Raw genomic sequence first — 24,927 nt, forward strand, 5'->3', positions numbered from 1 at the left:
CCCCTTTGTACTTGCCTCTACCCAGTCCTTGTCACACAGGCTGCAGATGACTCATTTCCACTCTCCATGTTTTAGTAGCCTCTTGTCTGGGTAAGCATGGTGGGTGTCTCTTCCTGTTGACTCGCACACCCAGAACCATGCACGGAGTTGATGCTCAAATTCATGTATGTAGAAGTGTAGCTGGAACGTATCAGGTATGGTGTGGGCTGTGGAGGGAGCAGTGGATTATGCTCTACCTCACTTCTTCTCAGCAAGGCCCAGATCAGGGACCCATAGGAGAGTGATTTATTCTGAATGCTCTGTCCATGAACCAATACTGTATCATCTGCCATCCCAGATCTGGGTTTTGTGCCAGAGAAAGTGCAGGCACCTCTGGAAAGCTAAATAAATAACTAGACTTGGCTTAGAAGATGTCTGTGTTGACCCAAACATCAGCCTTTCCCTTTGGAGTTTGTTTCTTATATGGGTATATCGTACAGGGATGTGGGTCCAAAGGATGGGTACAGTCTTTGTAAGATTTGGTGTCACAAGAGGACTGTAGAGTTCCCCAAAACAAGGAAATAAAGCTAGAGGGCTTGGGATGGGACTCAGTGGATGGAGTATTTTCCTGGTACTCAGGGATCCCTGGGTTCCATCTCCAGCATGGTACAAACCAAATATGGTGGTGTATACCTGCAATGGCCTGTACTCCCAGCATGTGGGAGGATGTTCTAGAAGTTCAAGGTCATCCTCAGCTATGTAGTGAAGTCAAGACCATCCTGGGATACCTGAGACCCCGTTTCAAAAACAAAACAAAAGAGAATTTTTGAGAATTTTTTTAATGTTCCCCTCATAAAAATAGTAACTATTTAGGGCAATGAATATATTTACTTAACTTGACTATTACATAACACACACACACACACACACACACAATATTGTATAATGTTAACATGTATTTATTATGTATCAATCAAAAGTAAAACTTAATTCAGGCATTGTGACACATGTCTTTATTCCCACCACTCATGAGGTCGATCTCTATGAATATGAGGTCAGCTTGGTCTACACAGTGAGTTTCAGGACAACCAGGAATACATAGAACCTGTCTCAAAAAAAACCATAAAAATAAAATAAAATTTAATAAATGAATACCAAGGGGCAAAAATGACTGCTGGGCATCTGAGTGTTAGAGAGGCACTTTATGGAGGGAGGAGTGCTGGTCCTGGCTGGACACAGGCCACACTATTGTTTGAGTCTGCTCTGGCCTCTCCTGGCCCCTTCAGAGCTCCATCTGGTGGCAAAGCTCAGAAGTATCCCTAGTCCTTGGGCCAAGAAGGTCCCCAGAAACCCAAACTTCTTTAGCCAGAAATGGGCTCCCTCCCACCAGGCTCCTTCCACTTCAAGGTGCCTGAGCCCGGTAGAGCCTCTGATCTGCTGTCACCTTGAGGCCACCATTCTCTGTCAGCTCTATATGGTCCCTTAGTGTGTCCAAAGAGTCCTGTGAAAAAAGAGAACCCCGGTAACTGATAGTCAGAGGCACACAGGGTATTGATTTGTTTACTATTCCCATCCATCCATCCATCCATCCATCCATCCATCCATCCATCCATGAATCCACCCATCACGATCCTTCCATCTATCTGTTCATCTATCTTCCTGTCCATCTGCTCATCCATTCCTTCATCTATGAATTTACCCATCTTTCTGCCCTCCATCCATCCATCATCCATCCACCCATCCATGAATAATCTGTCCCTCTCTCTCTCTCTCTCTCTCTCTCTCTCTCTCTCTCTCTCTCTGTGTGTGTGTGTGTGTGTGTGTGTGTGTGTGTGTGTGTGTGTGTGTGTGTACACACACATGTACATACATTCTCTCATACACACGTCCATAAATACATGCACACATACTTGGAAACATGCATCTCACTTGCCCATCCATCTGTCTGCTCCAGAAACAAATTTGTGTTCTGATGAAGAAAAGATGGCTTCCTCTTATGCCACCACTGGAATGTGAGCTGTTTGTTTGAACTTTATTTCCTTGGGGCTCAATTACATAAAAATAAATAAATAAATAAATAAATAAATAAATAAATAAATAAATCTCAGGGCTTAGCAGGGGCTCAGCAAAGTGCTAAGTTGAGAGGAAGCTCCGAAACAACACTATGAGCCTTTTGAAGATTTGGTAGAAGCTGTGTGATGATTAGCTGAAACTGAGATGCTGGTCTACACCTGGACCTCATGCTAGGAGCAGCGCATCCAAACATCCATGGATAGAAATGAAGACAGGCTACTCATCAAAGGAAATGGAAGATCATTTGTCAAAACAGAAATAATTATGGTGTGAAACTCCAACAGAGGACCTCCTAGGTCCTGCCATCCCCAGCATTCTCCTGAACTGATCTCACATCACAACCTTGCACAATTCAGCTTCTATGCTCACCAATGCCCAGAAGCCAACACACAAGACAGGCTATTGCTTGTCTGCTGTGGTCATTAGACACATTATGTCCTTTGTGGTAGCTGATATTTATTTCCCATAGTTTCTGGGTGATCCTGAGGATTGGCCTCTTATGAGGTCATCTCGGAATGCTACTGAGAGGTACTGCCATGCTTAGTCCCACCAATCCTCAAGATGGCCAACACTGTTGGCTGTGCACAAGAGTCCTTGGGTTCTCCATCATGCAGCTATCTTCATGGCTCAGGTGTCCCCATGATACAGTAGTGGCTTCCTCCAAAGTGAAGATTCAAATGAGACTTTTAATGTCATAACAAGTTAGGGAAAGGGGGAACATCGGAGAACTATAGAACTAGACACAACTGTGCAAATCTGGCTTTAGTAGAACCTTGATTTGTGTGTGTGTGTGTGTGTGTGTGTGTGTGTGTGTGTGTATTTGTGACTTTGTGTATTCAGGTGTGCACACTTAGAGGACAGAATGGAATGTCTGGTATCATCCTTCCTCACTTTCCACTTGCTCCCTTTGAGTCAGGGTCTCTCCCTGAACCTGAGACTCACAATTTGTGGGTAGGCTAGAAGCCAACAATCTCCAATGACCCCCTGTCTCCACCTTCCTCTGGGATGGGGTCACAGACATGTGCTGGATATCAGTTCATTATGTAGATGCTGGAATCCAAAGTTAGGTCCTCCTGATTACACATGGAGCACACTTAACCTCTGAGAAAACTCTCCATCCCAGACCTGAAGAAGGAAAATCTCCTTCCCTTGATCCTAGTATCTAGTGACTCCTCTCTCTCTCTCTCTCTCTCTCTCTCTCTCTCTCTCTCTCTCTCATTTTTTAGACATGGTTTCTGTGCATAGCCCTGGCTGTCTTGGAACTCACTCTGTAGACCAAGCTGGCCTCCAGAGATCTGCCTACCTCTGCTACCTGAGTGCTGGGATTGAAGGAATGTGCCACTACCACCCGGTTAGTTTCTCTTTCTTGCTTCAGGGCAAAACCAAATAGTGTCACATTCATTAAGCTCATTACTTTCTCCTTCCTTCAAAGACAGTAGGAAAAAAATAGCAAAAAACAGACAGGAGAAAATAAAAGATATTTGTACCTTTGAGTACATGCAGGGCTTCATCTGCTCTGTGTGGGTTTTTTGTTTTTGTTTCTGTTTTTGGGGGGAAGATGCTGGTTTTGCTTTGTTTTTTCTGTCAGGTAAGATAACAGCAGCCATTTCACCAAGGAAAGTCCTCTTAAAACAACATTTTAATCACATAACTGATGTGCATATGTTTTATTTTGCAGAATAGGGTTAAGTATATGTGTAACGATCTGAAGCTCTCATTTCACTTCTTCTCTTAGGTAGTTGTTGAAGGAGTGGTGTTGGCATTCAAAGTTTTTTTTTGTTTTGTTTTTTTGTTTTTTTTGTTTTTTTTTTTTTGTTGTTGTTGGTTTTTTCCTAAGGGTTGGATTAATGGATCCGCAGTTAATAGCCTGTAAGTCTAGACTTCTCTTGCAGAGGACCCAAGTTTGATTACCAGCACCCATGTTGGAATGCTCACAACCACCTGTAGTGCTAGCTCCAGAGGGAATCTGACGCCCTCTTCTGGCCTCCATAGGCATCTGCAGTAACATACCCATACATTAGCACCCATATACCTAATTAAAAGTAGAACGCTTTTTAAAAAATTGTTTCTAAATATTTGTGTATGTGTGTACATATGTATATAAATAGGTGGAAACATGGTGCTGGTTTCCGGACCTTGTTATCTTAACAATTATTATGTCACATGTACTAATATTTTAAAATACCAATGTAGTTATTTAACAAATATTTTAGCATAAATTATTTCCTCCTTGTGTAATGATGCCAATTCCAATAAGAACATGTAGCTGAAGTTCCCTGGGTCAGTTTTCTGCATCTAATAAACTCTCCAATGTTAGATGGCATAGTCACCTCATGTGCATTTTATTAACTTTTCTTTCCTGGAACTCAGATGTAATGACTAGATGGTCAGCAGCTATATTTCAGTCATGAGAATGAAGGCTTTCAGGGGAGATGATGGGACAAAAAAATGAATGGTGCTTGGGTCTTTAATGATTTCATGGAGCATTTGAACAAAATCTGGATAGGGAAATCTGAAGGAAAAAAACACTATAATCTCCACAAGTATTCCTAGTTGTTTAAATTTTTTAAAGATTTAAAAAACTATTTATGTATATGTGCACCTAAGTGCAATGCCCACTGAGGCCAGGAGAGGGTGTCAAATTACCTGGAGCCAGGGCTGCAGGCAGTTGTGAAACACCTGACATGGCTGCTAGGAGCTGACTGACCCTGGGTCCTCTGCAAGAACAGTGATCTTAGCCACTGTACCATCTCTCTAGCCCCTTTTGTTTGCTTTTAATCTTCCTCTTCTTCTTCTTCTTCTTCTTCTTCTTCTTCTTCTTCTTCTTCTTCTTCTTCTTCTTCTTCTTCTTCTTCTTCTTCTTCTCCTTCTTCTGATAAACAATATTTTCCTTCAATTTAATTTTCACATAGTCATATGTGGAGATCTTTCTAGGTAAAAAAAAATGTAACTCTCCTTTGCAAGTATCACCTAATAATAGTTAAAAAAAATAATAAGCAATGGTTTTGTGTGCGAAGATAGACAGGTAAAGGCTGAGTACTTACCTCTGACAGTCATTTCATCTTCAAAGTAGCTCCTTGAGCCTGTGCTGTCACTAACATTGCTGTGTAGTTAGAGATACTGAGGCCCAGCTTGCTGTGGCTAGGATGTGCTTTGGTGGGACACATAGAACCCAATGGCCTGGCTCAGGGCTGTCTTCCATCTCTATCCTCCTTCCCAGCATTCCATTCTGCAGTTGGCTGTGTCCTGACACTCCATAATTTTCATGGTACCTTTTCCAGTTTAGGGCAATAGAGTGTTCACCAAACAGCTTAGATGTTCTGACTTCCATCCATCATCAGGATCCTAACTTAGCCACCTCCTGCTCTTCCCACCTATAACATCATATGAGAGCCTGACGCCTGTGTCTTCCTATCTTGAGTTCTCCCCTTCTAGAGATGGCATCCCCTCCTCTGCTTAAGCATCCTGCAAGCTCAACAAATGTGGATTGATGATCTGTGCATTCCTTTCAGAAGCAGAGCAGCATGGGGCACAGAAGAGCCTCTTGGTTCATGGATATTGAATGAAGACCTTTCCTTGTGCAACCTCACTTGATTTAGTTTCTCTGAGATTAGCACAAACAGCATTGAGATTGATGTCTTAAGCACAGGCATAAGCTAGGGGGAATCATTTGTCAAAAACAGAATGCTGGTTATCTGTTGATTTAAAATGGCAGGAAAGCATCTCAGACTTCCCTCAGCCTCAAAGAGACAAACCCCATAGATTTTCCCCAACCTCAGACACAGACAGATTGTCTCCTGATTCCCAGACTGACCCAAGCATGAGGTGGCAAAGTAGATCATGCCATCACTCATCAAGCTCTTACCCTCTCTCTCTCTCCATGAGAAGCACAAGGTGGAAGTGAGATGGGAGCCCAAAATGGCAGAGACAGGAAGCCTAGGCCATAACAGAGACACCAACACTAAGTTCAAGCCCTGATTCCAGACAAGTGGTCCCCATAGAAACCTGACCCTCTCTGGGCTTCACTTCCTTAATTATGAGTAAAACAAAGACAACAGAGGCACTCATCCCATGGCAACAGGAGGATCCGACTTTGATTACCTGCACCCACATAAAACAGCAGGGTGTGTTGGCTCATACTGGTCATCCCAGCACTGAGGCTGTAGAGATAGGAAGATCCCTGGGTCTTGCTGGCCAGCCAGCCAGCCCAACCCAATCAATAAGTTCCACACTGCTGAGAGAGGCCCTGTCTCATTAAACAAGGTGTAAGACATCACAGGGAATGAAAGCAGAGGCAAACACACACACACACACACCATGCATGCACCCAGATGTGTACTCATCCCAGAGTGATTTTTTTTAGGGCCAGAGGGCTTGATTTTTGATGTACATTTCTGGTGCCAACAAGGGTCATCTATCTGGGTATGTTGTCACTTCCTACATCTTGCTGCCTTGTAGTTCAGGCTTGTGGGCCTCGGCATTTACTTTCCACTTGAGAGAGAGAGAGAGAGAGAGAGAGAGAGAGAGAGAGAGAGAGAGAGAGAAGAAAGAGATAAATGAAGGAAAAGAAAGAAAAAAGGGAACTTGATTTTCAACACCCCAGCCCTGTAATTTACCTCTCCCTCTCCGAAATTTCACTTTAAATGTTCTTTTCACAATACAGAAAGTTAAAGAGTATGTGATGAAAGAGAAAATGGCCTTCATCTTCAGGGGTGATCGTTCTTATATTTACTCAACCATCAAGAATGCATTTTCTACCTCAGACCCCATGACTTCTTGTTAATGTAATCATCCTAAATTCCGATATAACCAAACAAACTTACAGATGCTTACTTGGCAAATGAGACTCATGTGTGTATGTTGGAGCAGGAAAGGGGGGAGAAAATGCCTCAATAGGATATAGACTTTTTAAAAATTAGCTGTAATTATGGGGAAAGGAAATATGGGTAGTATATTAAAAATAAGCTCCTTTTTTGGTCTTGTTTTGAGGAAAAAGGCCACCATAAAGATGGGATGCTGTTCCTTTTTATTGACATGAATCGAGATAATTTGGACTCTCGGGATTAATGTTGGGTTCCACATAAATAATGATACCATCTGCCATTCATGATGTGCTTCTCTCTGAATAGACTCCATGAAGCATCCTGCAACCATATGCTGTGCGAGCTCAAGGGTGGTTATTTAAATCCCACTCAGGCTATGCAACTCCAGTTTCCTCCTGTATCCCCCCCCCCATTTCCAAACTGTTTCAAATGCATAGTGAAAGCCATGTTTACATTGTTGCTCCGCAAGGTAAGCCTGTCTGGGAATTCAGGTTATAAAGCACATTGGAGGAGAGGCTGGTGGCCTCCAACTGTGGGTGAAACCCAGCTCAGAAACCTTCCCCTATGCTAGCATCAGTGAAGCAATGTCCAAAGACTGACTGCTATTTGTTTTTCTATGGACCGAACACTAAGAACAATTTCTTTGGTGATAGATAGAATTTTCGGAGAGGGTCGGCAACCTTTTTAGTGGGGGGAGGGGAAATGGCTCAGCAGGTAAAGTACTTGTAGGGCAAACAGGAGAACTGGAATTCAGATATGCAGAACACAAGTGCAGATTGGGTTACACACTCTATACATGTAGGAGGTAGAGACGGGGGATGCCCAGACTCATCAGGAAGGATCCATAAAGAGGGAGGCAGGTCAGAGCTGGAGGAAGCTGGTAAGCTTTTTGCTTTGCAGATGGAGAAGGGTCCCCAAGAGGGGGAAGGCAGATAGTCCCTAGGAAGTGGGGACATGAAAGTGATAGGTTTTCTCCTGGACTGCCAAACCAAACAGATTGTAGCCACACTTGCACTCAGACTTCAGATTTCTGACTTCCAGGGTAACCAAAAATGCCCTTTTGTCCATTGAAACTGCTAAGTTGGTGGTGGTTTGTTCTGGAAGTAAGGAGAAAGTGACATTCTACCTCTCTGCAGAATCTGGGCCTTAGCCCATTCGAATCCACAGGCTGGTTTGGGACCTGGTCATGGTGTCAAGTAAGGAGGACAGGAAGATGTAGGCACACAACACAGCCACAGTGAGGGCCACCACAAGTTTAGTTACAGGAGTACCTATAGCCTGCAACTCTCCATCACACCAAGACTCACCTGTGGGTATTTTTCCCCCTCCCTATTCAAAGCACTGTTTCCATGCCCATCAAGCCTGAGACCCTGGGTGTCTTTGGAGCATTACTTTTGAAAAACAAAACTCTTTGCTTGTTTCTAGGAACCTAAACTAGAGGCAGCTGAGAGTGATCCCACATCTCTCTCTGAGACAAAAAGAGGGGGATATCCCCTCAGGGGCCCCGACAGGAATCAAAGAACCTATGCCTTTCAAGGGGAGTTTTGGTGTGTTATGAAATTGCAAACCCCACTGTGTAATTTCAGCAAAAGGTATTCGGGTTCCCCCCAGAAGCAGCATTGAAATCAAATAATCCGCTTATCAAGGTACCTTTTGTTTCAGGAGAAAGGAAACAATGAGCCATATTTAGCAGAGAGAGAAGTCCTGCCGCCGAGGAATGTTAATAAATCAGAAATGGGAAAGGGGAAAAATTCAAATTGGCTCATGTTTCCAGCAAGCTGCAGTGACTTGGCAGGTGCACCCGATCTGGTTTTCCTTGAGGCACGCTGGGACAGTCCAGCAAGCCTTCTTCTGCAAGTGTCTAGGAGAATGGGGGTGGGCAGCCAGTACCTGATGCAGACTATGCTGGGCAAGTCCACCCTCCAAGACTTGAGACCTCTTCTTATATAAATATCACTCAAATGTTTCATTTAATTTTGCTTTGTTTTTTGTTTTTGTTTCCTCTATCTGTGCTTTTGGGTTTTTTTGCCCTCACCCTCCTGTGTCTATATATCTCCTTCTGAAACCTTGAAAGTTTTAGTGTAGTCTATCAATATAATCTAAGTAAGGGTGGAAAAGGAGCTGAAAGGATCTGGGTGTAGCCTAGCATGCATGAGCCTCTGGGTTTGTTACCCAGCATTGTATAAACTGGGTGTGCTGATACACCTATAATCCCAGCACTCAGGAAGTAGAGGCAGAAGGATCTGGGGGTTCAACCATCAGCCTGAGCTATATAGTGAGTTCATGGCCAACCTGTCTACATGAGACCCTGTCTGAAAAAGAAATGGAAAGAAAAAGAATGAGGAGGAGAAAGAGAAGAAGGAAAGAGGAGGAAGGAGAAGAGGTAAAGAAAACAGTAACAGTCTCATAACTGCTTGCTCCCTACCCAGACTTGTTGAGGCCATGAGGATTTGATGTGCTCCCAGGGTCTTCAGTTGATTCTCTCTATACAGATGATAATCCTGAGCCTTGAAAGTTTCAAATATTTGCAAGAAATAAAAATGCCCCTGTTGTAACCAGTAGCTCAGGGGTTCACCAAATCCCCAAGGATTTTGTCTGATTTCAACAATGGTCACCATGATGTGTTTCTTCTTTCTGGGCTGGAGAAAGCTCCAGCTGGAGTTCTTCCTGTCACTTCTTACTGATGTAACTGCTCATGTCTTAGTCTCTCCTGCTAGGGGACCTTGTTGCATCAGGGTTTCTCTGCTGTGACAATATGGAAATTTGTAGCAGGCGCTGCCCTGTGCATCAGGAGTATTTATTAACATTGCTGACCTGCACTTAGGTCTGCACTAGGAGCATCCACCTCTTAGTTCTGTCCATCAGAAATGTCCTCAGGGGCTGGAGAGATGGCATAGCTGGAAAAGCAATTGCTATGTTCACATGAGGACCTAAGTTTGATCCCCAGCATGTCCCCATAAAAACTCAGGTATTTTGATGTGTGTTTATGATCCCAGTACTATGAAAGTGGATCACAGAAGGTCGCTGGCTAGCCATTCTGTCCAAATCACAAGCACCAGGCTCAGCAAGAGACCTTGTCTCAAAAATAAGGTAGGGAGCAAATATTCTTGACATCAATATATGGTTTGCAGGGGCATGCACATGTATGTACATGCAGAGAGAGACAGACATATATAGAGGGAACATACATGAAAATAATTAAATGCAAAATAATGAGAGAGGGGGAAGGGAGAGAAAGGGAGGGAAGGAGACAGGGGGGGATTTACCTGCAAGCATGGCCAGCACTCCCTTGGGCAGATAATCAGTTATGCTTGGTGGAAACTCCTTCACCACTCTTTGCAGAAGTCCTTACCCACCTTAAAACAACCTCACTTAACCTGGTCATATATATTCTAGAAGATTCCATTTCAGTGTTACCAGATTTGAAGCAGGAAGGACCTAGAAATAGTTTGCGATTTAGTGACATGGGCACCTTCTGAGAATCCTATGCCATTGAGGGATTCCCCTGCTGGTTGAATATCACAGTGGGAGCTTATAGGACTGGGTGGCATATGCCAAGCCCTGGGCCATCCTTATGATGCAATGAACAGACTCGGAAGTGCAGTCAGGAGGCAGTGGCCAGCATTCTCCTGAACTCACTTTATAGTGAGTAGTTCATTGTAAGGAGGTTCCTAAGAATCCCTAAGCCAGGAGTATGATGGTTATTATCAAGTTTTGTGCATTATGCATAATCGGGCACATCATCTTTTTGTATGACTGCCTCATGGAAGGTTTGTCTACACTGGAATCTCCACAGATGTCTAAGTAATATGTTACACTGCACAGTGGCTGAGACATCACTGTGCCGTGGGGACTTTGAAACTGTACTCTGTCACTGTTCCATGTTGTGTGTGTGTGTTGACTGGGGCATCTTGCCATGGTATAGGACTACTTTCATGATGTCACACTTTGGGTCCCCATGGCTTATCCCATTCAGGGCAAATCTGCCTCCTTCCACAACCCTAGACCAAAGCCCCCTCCTTACCCAAGTCCTGAGTGATCTCTCCATCTGCTTGTCATCATCCTCCTCCCATCCAGAATCCTTAGCCCATCCCCTTCCACCTGCACGAGCCTGCCCGCCCTTCCCATCTTGGCTCCGAGAGAATCAACTGGAAAGAGTCCACATTCTGTCAGCATGTCAGAGAGTGAGGCTCGTGGTGATGGCAGTGCATCATGTGGACTGACAGGGTCATTTCCCCTGAGAGAATGTCTGGGTGCTAAATGACACGACCTAGTCCACTAGGTCCACTATCTCAGGATCTCAAAAACTCAATTTCCGGTGGTGACTTTGCACTGGAGTTCTCTGATGAACAACCGATGGAGGACACAATATCCCTGATGCTGACAGCAAACACAGATAAAGCAAATGGATAAACAGGGAGGGAGACAGCAAGTGGACACTCTGTCTGTGGCATGGAGGCCAGATGGAAAGGTACAGCTGTCAGCGGCTCCCTGTGCCTCTCTGCGTGGCCTTGGGGAGCCAGCATTGGCCTGTCTGAGACATCAATGCAGACCCCCATAATCCCTCATTTGTCTTGTCTTCCCTAGAGAAGCTGGCAGGCACCAATGAGCCAGAATGAGTGTGACGACATTAGTCAGAGCTCAGGGGCTCACAGCAATGTGGCATGTATTCCATGCAGTCAGAAGATGGAAGAAAGTATAGCAAAGGTTGCAAATACTACTAGCTCCCCAATTAGCAAGGCACAAACTTCCCCAAGCATGTGATGTCTTTGGGTAACACACAAAGTGTTGAAGCCTTTGAGAGTGAGGTGGATGTCTCCAGTCACCAGGGTCATAGGCAGACATTTGGGTAGGGAATTAAAGAGACTAGGCACATCAGCAGGGGACTGGTTCCTTCTCATTCTTTCTGGATAGTTCTTTTTTTAAGATTTATTTATTTTTATTTTGTATCTATGAGTGTTTGCCCTCATATATGTGTATTGCCAAGTACATGCAGTTCCCCTAGAGCCCAGAAGAGAGCCTCAGATCCCCGGAACTGTAGTTATAGGTAGCTGTGAGCCAGCCAATGTGGGGGCTGGGAACTGAACCAGGGTCTTTTTGAAAAAGCAGTGGGTGTTCTAAACCACTGAGTCATGTCTCCAGACCCCCTTTAAGTAATTCTATCATGAGAAAGTATACTGGGTCTTTACCAACAAATGATGATAATCTCTTAATATAGAAATGGCAAACCTTGGGGCTGGAGAGATGGCTCAGAGGTTAAGAGCACCGACTGCTCTTCCAGAGGTCCTGAGTTCAGTTCCCAGCAACCACATGGTGGCTCACAACCATCCATTATGAGATCTGGTGCCCTCTTCTGGTGTGTAGATATACATGGAAGCAGAATGTTGTAGGCATAATAAATAAAATCTTAAAAAAAAAAGAAAGAAAGAAAGAAATGGTAAACCTTAAGCCCAGACTCCTGGGCTTTTTGGGTCATGTGATCTTGTGTTTTCTTTTTAATATTTGGAAGGATTGTTTTAAAAATCAGTTCATTGGTATTAATGTATCGTTTATTTCAATCAGTAAAGCTATCAACTACTAACCTCTCAGCTAATTAAAGTACATGCATATATCTGGCTACTGTCATGGAAGTGTCTGGTTGAGAGGGCTCAGTCAGTGAAGTGCTTGCCAGGCAAGCATGAGGACCTGGGTTCAATCCCCAGAACTCAATGAAAAAAAGAAAACAGATGCATAAGTGTACACTGTGTACACACATGTGTACATGCACCTGAATGTATACACTTAAATTAGTAGGTAATAAAACATGACCCTATTTGAACCATCATCAGGATCTAGGTGAGGCTCCAACCCAGATCATTTAAAATCCTGCCCCAGAAGGCAGTCAAAGACTACCTTCTCCTTCAGGAGTGGCTTCACAACAGAACACCCCCAAAGTTGGAGGCTGCAATAAGCTTTGGTCTCACGTTGCTTTTCTAACCTGGTCTGGCCTACTGAAAATGAGCCACCTCACTTGATGGCTCAGCCATAGTTGGCTCATGTGTCACCAGTAGGATGACCCTGATCTCTCATATATTCCAGCCTCCAGTTCTCACCCCAGCCTTGTTCCTTTGTGGGTGCCAAAACCAAAAAAGACCGTGATAACTCAGCCTTGACACCTTCATAACTGTGACTGGAGCGAATGATGTTTTCTTTTTTTTTTTTTCATTTTGTTCATTTATTTTGTATTCCTGGAAGTAAGAGGACAGCTTTTGAGAGTTGGTTATGTCCTTCTGCCATGTGGGCCCTGGGGATCAAACTTGTGGCATCAGGCTTGGCAGCAAGTGCTTTTATGAGCTGAGCCATCTTGCTAGAAGCTTACAGAAAGTGAACATGTCCCCAATACCATATGTCTGATGAGTGGATCAGATGTGGATATCTTCATATTCAAACTCCTTGCCCTTAGCCTTTACCCAAAGCCCCCAAACTTAACTTAGTTCTAATCACGCAGACTAAAAGGGCTCTGAACTACAGTCAACACAGAGACCAGACCTGGGACCCTAGACTGTATGTTGAAGATACAGAGTGAGCCCAGAAGATGAAGAGACCCAGCTCTGAGAATTTGAGCTGGAAGTCTACTCCATCTTCATCTTGTAGGAACTAAATTCCACATTTGTTCAAAAGCAAAAAGGCCACTTGTAGACTTATTTTAGTTTTTTTTGTTGTTGTTGTTTTAAAAAGCAGGAAAAATAACCCATCTTCTGTAGCTGGGGAGAGGGCTGGGTTGGTAAAGTGCTTGTCTTGCAAGCTTGAGGATCTGAGTTTGAACCCCAGAACCCACATTTAAAATTCTGGGCGTGGTGGTGCATGCTTATAATTCCAGTGTGGAGGAGGCAGAGAAAAGGCAAATCTTGGGGCTAGTTGGAAGGGTCCAGGCCAATGTAAAAACCTATCCTGTCCCCATCCCCACAAAATGGTGGATGGAGTCTCCCAAATGACACCTGAAATAAGTCCTATGATGTCCACATACACTCCCACACACTTGCACATTGTGTGTCTGTGTGTGTGTGTGTGTGTGTGTGTGTGTGTGTGTGTGAGAGAGAGAGAGAGAGAGAGAGAGAGAGAGAGAGAGAGAGAGACTTTGTGCAGGAAGAGTGAAGAATGATAGAAAAACTTGTTGGCAAAGCTCCATGTTCCCGGCACACCCCGTGACAGATGGATCCTACAATCCCATGCTCTGCTTTGTCTGCATAGCCTTGGCTCACTATATCCTCCAAATAAAAGTGTCTCTAAATCTCTCTAAGTTCTTAAGAGACATTCTGGACAGGGCTAAATACTTTAAAAAATAAAAGTCACTAGATGTGGCAATTAGCCTCTTGGTACTTTGTGAAATTTTGTAAGTTTCTTAAACAGTCAACTGAGATACTTCCAAGGACTCTTCCTGGAATGTGGTACCTTGGCAGAGTTTTTTTGGTATCTTTGAAGCTGGAAGGGGACTGAGTGGGTTAAACCTGAGATGCTCAGCCATTCCTAATGAGACAGGAATGAAGGTGCCCTTGTCACTGGTGACCTCAGCACAGGGCCTCTGGGCTAGGAACAGAGTGTTATTGCTTTAAAGAGACATCTTGACAACCCAAGTTCATCTGGACGCAGAACCAAAAAGCAGCTTTGATCTGCTTGCCAGTGTCCCTGCCGGGAAGGGATTAGGGATGCTTCCAGAGGAGAGCAAGCAGGATGTCCCATATGCTCAGGGGGTGTTCAGGCTGCTGGTTGGAGGGAGAGACAGGGAGTGGGGGAGGTCAGAAAGAAAGAGGAAGAGAAAGATCTCCCAGTTTCTCTGTTATGAACAGGGTAGTTTGGATCTCTTGAGATTCATAAAGACCAGGCAAGGAGGGAGGCTAACTTGAGGCTGCCAAGGTGGCAATTGGGCATTCATGATCTTGAGCCCTGCATATAGCCCAAGTTCTGAATAGCGGAAGTCAATGCCCTCATGGGGATCTCATTGCAGACAAACAAATGGCTATCAGCCTACTGACTGGCTGATCAAGTCATCTGGGAGGGATAGAGGAACACGAGAGGGAGGCATCTGTGTTGATCATTCCTGACTTAATGGGGAATCTGAGCAACCCCAATGAGCACAGACTCAACTGTCTAATGATTCTAAATCTAGGCTTGTAAACATTAAGTCCATGCTGAGTATCTAGCAGGCATCTTGCTCAGGATGCAAGGGCTGAGTACCAGACAACAGCTTGGGCGCAAACACCCATCACTTATTCTGTTCTAGTTGCAGACAAAACCCCACCATTTCCATTCTCACTGTGTTGAGACAGAAGCTGGAGACCCAGAGACTCTCAGCTTTTTGAGATGTTGTTTCAGTTTGTAGAAATCTTGTAAGATGCTGTGGTTTGAGCAAAATCAATTTTCAGGTGGAGCCAAGCATTGTCAGATCCGAACAGACTAAGGGGCAGAAGGTAGGCTTCCAGGTACCAAGGAGTACTGGCCACTATGTGAGCTGAATCTTGAAGGGGACCAAAAGGGCCTGGGGCCCTTGAAGGGCTCCCTCCTAAGCAGAGGATAGTTGACTTATTCAGCCTCTTACACATTTTGATAATTAGTACTCTGTCCTCGGCTATAAAGGAAGACAGGGGTGACAGCAGGGCCTTCAGTGATTAATGACTAAAGCTACCAAACCTAAGTGGTCAACATTGCCAGAGGACTTGAAGTCCTTAGATATAAGTACAAGTGATTTTGCTCCTTGTTTTTGAATAATGGAAGGGGAGTTCTCTTGTTGTTTTTCCTAACAAGCAGGCAATATCTGTACATAGGACATGAAGGATATAAAATCTATATGGCTTACTCACCTTATTTTTTGTCTCACTGAATATTTTTGTTTTTCCTTATTTTGACATTGCTAATGACTAGAAGAATTGCAAACATAGTAAAAAGAATTTCCATGTATACTTTTTAGTATATTTTATGTGCATAAGTGTTTGCATTTATGTACTGAATGCATGCAGTACCAGTAGGGGCCAGAAGAGGGCAATGTATTCCCCTGGAACTGGAAATACAGATAGGTTTAAACTGCCTGTGGGTGCTCGGGATTGAACCTCAGTCCTTTGAAAGAGCAGTCAGTGCTCTTAGCTGTTGAGCCATATTTCTAGCCCCTATTTCCATTCATTCTTTCCCCAGATGCCTCTTCTCCTTCCCCTCTGTCTCTGTTCGTGTCTCCATATCTTTTCTCTTTCTCTTCTCCCTCAACTATCCTCTACTTCTTCATAGACGAATTTAAAGTTTAGTATTATAATTTGTAAGTGTAAGTGAATGCCTCTCTGTGTGATGTAGTCATATAAATGCATATATGAGGGTTTGTACTTGTGCAGGTGTGTGTGATGGTCAGAGGTTGTCATTGAATGTCTTCCTCTATTGGTTTTCACATTATTTTTAAGACAGAGTCTCTCATGGAACTTGGAGCTCACCAATGCAGCTAAACTGGCTTGCTGGAGAGCCCCTGGGATCCTCCCATCTCTGCCTTCCTGGTGCAGACCTTTACATGGGTTCTGGGAATTTGAACTTGGATCTTCAGGCTTACACAGCAACTACTTTACCCACTGAGTCACCTCTCTGGCCATATGGTTTAATCTTACTTATAAGATTTGGGTCTAGGGCCTAGAGAGATGGCTTTATGGTTAAGAGCACTAACTGCTCTTCCAGAGGACCTGGGTTCAATTCCCAGAACCCATGTGGCAGCTCTCAACTGTAATCCCAGTTCCAAGGGATCTGACACCCATGGCAAAACATCAATACACATAAAATAATAAATACATTGAAAAAAGATTTGAATCTAATTTTATTTAATTTTAATTTTTTAAAAGCAAGTGTCTACCCAGCTGTCCCAGCAGTATTTATTAAAGTCTATAGTTTTGCCTCATGATTTGAGGTGACATCCTTACCTCAAACTAAGCCTTTCTATTTCAGGGCATATTTGTGGATTTTATTCTATTCCATGGGTCATTTTCTTACTCCTAAGGTCACTGATTTGGCTTGACTAGCTGGCCAGAAAGTCTTAGTAGTCCTCCTGTCTCTGCCTCCTAAGTGCTGGGACCACAGACATGTCTCACCATTATCTGCTTTTTTTTTTTTTTTTAAGATTCTGGAGATCCGAACTTAGGTCCTCAAGTTTGCATGCCAAGTACTTTGTTAAGCTAGTCCCCCAACTCCCAAGTTTTGCATACTTAAATCTACTTTACATATTTGAACCTAGTAACTCTGTAACTCGTCGACCATCCGGAAGCATCGGCTACTTCCGGAAGGACTCTTCATAGGTTCTGTCTCCCAGACTTGAGAACTTTTATCCCTCTGTTCTCAATTGCTCCCTGAACTAACAGCCAGAATACAGCAGCCTGTTACTGATTTCGCTTCTTTGCCTCTTTCCCTTTAGTGACAGAAGGCCGTGGGATCAATGATAATATGCACAGATTGTCTTCACTGCCGCCATACCTTCCAGTGAGCTTCCACGTCCTCAGAGCTGAAACCTCCTTTTTCCTAAAGGAGGCCAACCCTGACCTGATGCGGAATGCCAGCCTGCAGTCCAGGGTAGAGTCTTTCTTTACCTATAAGGCCAGGCAGCCCCCAGTGTTAAATGCCAGCTATGGGCCATATTCTGCGGAAAAGATCGTACCTCTGGACTTAACGTTGAACCCCAACTTTTTAGGTCCAACCAATAAGTTCCCTTTTGACTGGAGGCTCAAGGCCTACATACTCCGGGACAAAGTCTACCTGAGTCGGCCCAAAGTGCAGGTGCTCTTCCACATTGTGGGTCGAGACTGGGATGACCACAGGGTGACCGAGAACCTGCCCTGCCTGCGGGTCTTTGCTTTCCGAGATACCCGGGAGGTTCGGGGCAGCTGCCGGCTGGGTGGAGTGCTGGGGCTGTGTGTGGCCCAGCTGGAGATGCTGCCTGGCTGGTTCAGTCCCCCAACAATTGTTTCTGGGCGCAGGAGGCCCATGGAGCAGCCAGAAGGGAATCCCGTGGAATTGTACTACACCATACACTCAGGGGGTGAGCGAGGGGATTGCACCGGAGGTGACACCAGGAAGGACAATGCCATCCGTCAAGGGAAGGATGGACAGGAGGACAGGACATCCCATCTGCAGAAGATTGGCAGCATTGGCCTTTACCGCACCCAGGACAGCACCCAGCTCAGCGAACTGCGTTTAGATGGCAATGTGGTCATCTGGCTACCCTCCCAGCCCGTCAAGCAAGGAGACATTGTCACCGCCTCTGTCACCATCTCCAATAACTCTACTGTGGACCATTTCATTCTGAGGTAGGTGCCCAGGCTGGCTTCCTGCCATGGTGTGTCTAGAGTGAAGTGTGACTCCGTGCATGGGGTAAGGTAATTGCCAACTCCCAATGGACCTGCCCCATAATACAGAAGCCAGTGATTTCAAGCTGAGGTATGCTAGGAAACTGTTCTTAGGCTTTGTCTGTTGTAGGTGATGAGTGGGAGGAAGGTGAGACTGGCTAGTATGTGGCCTCTTTTTCTCCTCCAGCTAAAGAATTAAAATTCAAGAAAACAACCCCATGCAAGATCAGTGAATTGACTTGCAAGTGTTATAACATCTCAGATAAAGAAGGGGCCCCCAGAACTGGAGAGATCACCCACCTTAAGAGGCTTGGAGTTTTTGTTTTGCCTTAGGGTATCCTGCCCAGTGATCGTTCCTTCCTCATTTTCCATTGACCAAAGCTTATGTGTCTTTCTACAGCAGAGACTGGCTTTGTCTGTAATATTGATGGACTGGGGTGAGAGTCCCAACCTTATTGTGGGTGCCTCAACAGTCATAGTGACCAGCCACCACCACAAGTGAGGGTGATTGGCTTATGTTTCAGAGAAATGGAAACTTCATGCTGAGGACAAAAGGCCACAAAGAAATGGAGACTTACTGCCTGTCGCTAGGGGCCGAAAGCCATGCCAAAACCTCACAGCTGGGATTATCATTTGCCCTTTTACCATCCTGGGAGCCCATGGCCTTAGGAGGGCAAAGCTGCAGAGGTCCAATGCTGCAGGCATAGGGTCTTTGGCCCCGTGGTTTCATGAGACTGGACAAAGAGCCTGATCTTTCTTTGAATGTCTATGGTTGTGGATTGTGTTATAAGCTTGTACTTCCATCCCCAGCCCAGGTGTATTGATGCCTATGGGCTGTATCTAAGAAAAGGGTCTTGAATCTTACCTCTCTCTTTCCAGTGGTTCCCTTTGGTATCTAGGACAGCTCAGTGATTCAAGGTGTATGCCTAACAAAACAGCAGACAGGTTCCATCTTGGGGCACTCAACTCCATCGCCACTGTGAGCTTGGCATAGGTCATTGGGTGGAGCTCTCATGGGCTGCTTCTCACTTTATGGGTTTTTGAACTTGACTCAGTGGCACTTGCTTTCTGACATGTATAGGGAAAGCCCCATGAGGCAGAGCCTCTTCAGAGGCGCCCAGGAGTTTCACAATAGGGAAAGATAGTTGAGGTTTGTCTTCAAGTAAAGCTGGAAAAGTGAGATCATCCAAATAGAGGGATTTTGACTGTGAGTCAAAAAGTCTTGGGTTATAATTTCCCTAGCTACATTTTGTTCTTCTTAGGAAAAAAATATATATAATTCTGTCAGATGATTTGCTTCGGGGGAAAAATGTTTTCAAAACAGAATGCCAGACTGTTATTCCACAGTTCAGTGCAGTCTTATTCTTGCAGCCTGGCTGTGGGGATGGTTATTTTTAATGCTTTTGCTTTTTTGTGTGTCACATAAAGAATTAAAATTCCAAGATTCTCATACATTTCTTAAGGTATTTCTTAGCCCCCACCCCCGGTTCAAATAATTATTTGCCAAGGACTCCATCTTATCAATATACTTACTTTCCTGTGTCTGTGGTGTTCAGGAACCAAACCTTGATCAAATCCACAGTCTGGTCCTGTCTGTGTGCATTAACTGAATATTCAGTGGCTGAGCTGTACCCTCAGCTCTTTCTTACTATTCATGAGTGGACTGATACTATAGGTCCTGATGGTCAGTTGCTTTGGTTGTGGTTGAAGGACTTAAAATGCACCCCCACCCCCGGTAAGCCCATGTCTTTTACAGGGTTGAAATGGATGGCAGGGGAGGGAATACTCTCTGGTAATGTGTCTGTGGGTTCCTGAATGTGTCACCACCTTATCATTGAGGAAAGAAGATGGTGGAGATTCATCATCACCACCATCCACCCTGTCCCCCACTCCGCCAGCTGAGCAGGGAAAGTTACTGACCCCAAGTTCTGAGTTTAAATCTGATTAATTGCTTTGCCTGGGGCTTTTAGATCTTGTAAATTGAATACATGCGGTACTGGCTTGGGACGTGGGGACAGAAGGGCAGGCAGCTGCAACACTTGGAGGGAGTTGTGACATGTCAGAGGCACCTTTGTTTTTTGTGTGAAATAGCTCTCCCCTTGAGAGAGTGCAGCCTCTGCCCTCTACAGGGTAAATCTGAGATCTCCATGTGCAACCTGAATCTAAGGACCAGGCAGTATGGTCATGGCAAGATGCTCTGGCCTATCTATTGCAGAGGATGTCTAGATGTTTCATCCCAAAGTCAGGACCCCTGTTCTGGTCCTGTTCCTGCCACACATAGCCTGGGTGACTTACAAGTTTCTCTTCCCAGCCTCAATTTCCTTATCTTAAAGATGAATTCAATTATACTAGCTGCTTCAGTGGGTTTGTGACAATTCTGTATTTATGGGTGTTTATACCAGTGTCTAGCACATACGAAGATTGAACATTATCAACACATTTTTAAAAAGTATGAAACCTCCTTGACTTCTATTTTAGCAGAAGGGGGACATTGTGCTGTGAATCCCCTAGTGCCCAGGCTTGTCCCCCAAGCTGTACTGGTTGACAATTCTCCCTGGTGTGTTAGAAAGAATGGACTTCTAGAAAGCAGGGCTTTCAGAGCTTGGAAGGTGATAGAGTAACCAGAGTTGAGTCTCTTTCTGTCTATACTCTCTGACTCACACCCTTCTGATCACAAACCACAACAGGTCTCATGCAAGGAGTGAGCCTTGTTCACATTCAAAAGGCCTCATGTCCTCTGACCTTAAACTTGACACAAAGTTCCTCAGCACAGGAGACACAGAGCATACACAGAGACCCACTGCTTATGTCTAGAGCATACTCAGAGACTGACTGCCTATGTCTCAGTTCTGAACTCAGTAACCAGGAGGAAAAGCATTGCCTGAGGGTCTGTCTTGGAGTGATCCACTCTTATTGCAAAGACCCAACTTCACCATTTGAAACAGGGGAGGGAATTCTTAAAATAAGGGGCAGGGAATGACTCAGCAGTTCAGAACACTTACAGCTTTTGCAGAGGACCTAGGTTCAGTTCCCAGAACCTACACAGTGGCTCACAAATGCCTGTAATTCTAGTTCCAGGGACTCTAATGGCTTTTTTTGGCCTCTGTGAACTCCTACATGAATGGGTACATATAAACTCACACATACACAATACATACATACATACATACATACATACATACATACATACATACATACACACACACATACTTATTAAAAGGTGTAAGGTAGCTGGGGAGTTATTGTTCAATGAGTCACACCTTTGCCATGCTAAGTGGGAAGTGGAGTTCAGGTTCCCAGGGCAGCCCACCCCACCAGTAATTCCAACCTTGGAAGGAAGAGATAAGAGAGCCACAGAGCAAGTTGACTAGGAGAACAGCCATATCTGTGACCTCTGGGTTAATTGAGAAACTCTGCCTCCATGAACAAGGTATAAGAGAGATGGAGGATGGTTCCCAGCATCCACCTTGGACCTCCATGTGCTCACACATTTGCAGAAATATATAGACACACACACACACACACACACACACACACACACACACACACACACACACACACAACACACACACACACACAAACACACACACACACACACACAAACACACACACACACAGAAAGAGAGAGAGAGAGAGAGAGAGAGAGAGAGAGAGAGAGAGAGAGAGAGGCTGAAGCATGTATTCACATGCATGCATGCCACAACTATGTGAAACATGAAAAACAAAATAGCACAAAGTGAGGAGAGAGTTATGGACCATATAAACATCTGTGGATTTTCTGATATTTGGCTTTGAGTTGCCTATTGGTCCATTTGGTCAACACATCATGTGGTATTTCATTCCGTGGTTTCCTGTTCCCTATCTCAACTCCCCCTACCTCCTTATTCTCTAACCTCTGCCTCTTCTATGTATCTTTTTAAAATCTGGGCATGGCAGTACACACCTTTAACCCTAGCATGCCAGAGGCAAAGGCAGGTGGTTCTCTGTGAGTTCAAGGCTAGCCTGGTCTACATGGAGAGTTCCAGGCCTGCTGGGGCTACATAATGAGACCCCATCTCAAAAACAAAACAAAAAGCAACTCTTTTTTTTTTTTAACAATACTCCTGTGGCAAGCTTCAGAAATCACCGAGTCATTCCCATGTACCTTCTCCCAACTTTGTCACTCAGTGTCCCAATCAGTACCTTACTTTCAAGGCCACACGATGACACTCTTAAGCAAGTTGCATGTGATATTTGGATTAAAACTCATGTCATAAGGCACATTATCCCCTCCAAGTTTATTCAAAACTGAGAAAGTTTTCAAAGGGGAATATCCCAGCTGCCATGGGCAAACTTTGGAAGAAATGTCCAGTTTCCCCATAGGGAAACACCAGAGGATGAAGTAGGTCTCTCCCTTCCCTGCCCCCATCCAGCCCAGCACGCTCAAATCCACTCCCCTTAATTGCTGAGCACAGACAGCCTGATGCTGTTATAATTCAATTTCACAGAGTCATCTTTTTTCTTCTGATCTCTTTCATGTTTGAAGAGTTGAAAAAAAAAAAAAAAAACAACAACAAAAAACCCAACTCCTCCTCAAAGGCATTTTCCAGATACCTGGCTCACCCTGGTAATCTCTGCACCTACATTTCCAACTGACCATAAAGCTGTGAGGTCAAGGAAGGGGTGGTCTGTTCCCAGGCTCCCCATTATCAGAGGAGACCCTAAAACACAGTCAAGTTTTGCATCAATGGCACATTTTCAGAAAAGTCAGAAAATTCTGGAATTTTTTTTTTTTTCACTCTGCCCAATGTCCGTTATTCTCCCCATCCAATGCCTCCAAAGGCAAGGGCTTGTTTTCATTTTCTTTGGCTTGTCATTTTAAATGCACTCTCCTGGAACAGACAAAAGGAACAATTTTCTTTCTGCTTGAGAAGAAGTAAAGAAGTAGTTTCCTGCTCCAGCCCTAGTCCCTGCCCCAGCTCCCCCAAAACACATCTGGGTTGCCAGGCAGCCCAGGCTTGGTTCAGACTGCCAGAGCTATTTGCTGTTGTGGGAAACATTTGAACAGCAAATTGACTCCAGCTCGGAACAGAGAGGAACCAGAGAGCCCTTCTGACCCACCACTCACTGCCTTTGCTCCACATTTTTTAACCCACTTAAAAGTCATCTTGGCTCTCAAGTTCCCCAAATTATGCCTTTGACTGTGGTAACATTTAACCCATAAGGAATGGGCCTGTGGTGTCTTGTGTCTTTCTGGAAATTTCCAGCGAGCAGAGGTGCTAGAAGGACCAAGTTGTAATTGTAGCAGGAAGGCTCATCTGTCCTTTGTGCCTTTGGTTTCTTTGTCGTGGTGTGTATGTATATGCATGTATGTGTGTGCATATATGTTTGTGTACGTATTGGTGTGCATGTGTATATGTGTTGCCGTGTGTGTGCATATATGTATGGCTTGTTTGTTTGGTTTGGTTTTTTCGAGACAGGGTTTCTCTGTGCAAGGGTCCTGGCTGTCCTGGAACTCACTCTGTAGACCAGGCTGGCCTCAAACTCATTAAGACCTACCTGCCTCTGCATCCCAAGTGCTGGGATTAAAGGCATGTGCCACCACTGCCCAGCATGTGTCTATGTTAGTGTGCATGTGTATCTGTATGGGCATGTGTGTGTTGCATGTATATGTATGTGTCTGCATATTTTTGTGTATTAGAGTGCAAATGTGGTGTGTGTATGTATGTGTTAGGATGCATGCGTTAGATATGTATATATGAATGTTTACATGCATATGTTAGTGTGTTATATATGTATATATTATGTTTATATGTATATGTTAGTATGTATTATTTGTATGTATATATATGTACATGTATATGTGAGCATGTTAGTATGCATGCATATATGTGTGTATGCATGTATGTGTATATGTATTGTAGAGTTGTGTGGGTATATGTTTGTATTATGAGTGTCTCTCTGTGTGTGCATTGTGTGTGGGTGACTTATCTATATATGTATATCTGTTGTATGCATATGTGCATTGTATTATTGTGTATGAGATGTGGAGACCAGAGGACAACCTTAGATGTCACTTTTTGATGGTTCCATCCACCTGTGGGTTTTGGTTTGGAGGGGTTTTTGCTTGTTTTTTTTTTCTTCCTTTGTTTTTGTTTTTTGTTTTTGTTTTTAATTTTTTTTTTTGAGGCAGGGCCTCTCAGTAACCTGAAACTCACCCTGTAGGTTAGCCTGGCCCACCATGAGCTCCAGGAATCCACTCATCTCTGGCTGCCCAATGCTGGGAATCCAATCACGTACCACCATGCCCAGTGTTTTATGTGAGTGCTGACTTGAACCCAGGGCTTCATTACTGCATGCTCAGCACTTTCTCGACTAAAGCATTTTTCCAAAATCTGGTTTCTGTTTGTGGACACTGACTCTTACTGTGTTGCCAGAGCTGGCTTTTAACACACTATGTAGTATGGGCTGGTCTCAAATTTACAGTTCTCAGCTTCAGCTAGGGGGTGGCTGGAATGACCAATGTATGCCACTGTGCCCAGTACAATGTTCTGAGACTTTTCAGGTCTTAATGTACAGCTGGTCTATATATCTGATGTCAGTTCTCTGGGGCTCCTGAATTTTAGGTAGCTGAACCATGTATCTTGTTCCCCCAAGAGTTATTAGCCAAGTCAAAATTTTGACCTGAGAGGAAAGGGCCATTTAGAGAGTTTCCTGATGGCGTTGCCTCT

General features: G+C 44.3%; 1 protein-coding gene across 1 annotated transcript in view; it reads left to right on the plus strand.

Annotated features, from left to right (window-relative positions):
* Positions 1–24,927, plus strand: part of Tmem132c (transmembrane protein 132C) — a 287,785-nt gene that overhangs the window by 87,779 nt on the left and 175,079 nt on the right. The window contains exon 2 of the mRNA XM_027413858.2: positions 17,290–18,178. Coding sequence (XP_027269659.1) covers positions 17,290–18,178 — 889 coding nt within the window. The remainder of the gene's footprint in view (positions 1–17,289; positions 18,179–24,927) is intronic.

Source organism: Cricetulus griseus, chromosome 4, assembly GCF_003668045.3.
Source record: "Cricetulus griseus strain 17A/GY chromosome 4, alternate assembly CriGri-PICRH-1.0, whole genome shotgun sequence".
NCBI lineage: Eukaryota > Metazoa > Chordata > Mammalia > Rodentia > Cricetidae > Cricetulus > Cricetulus griseus.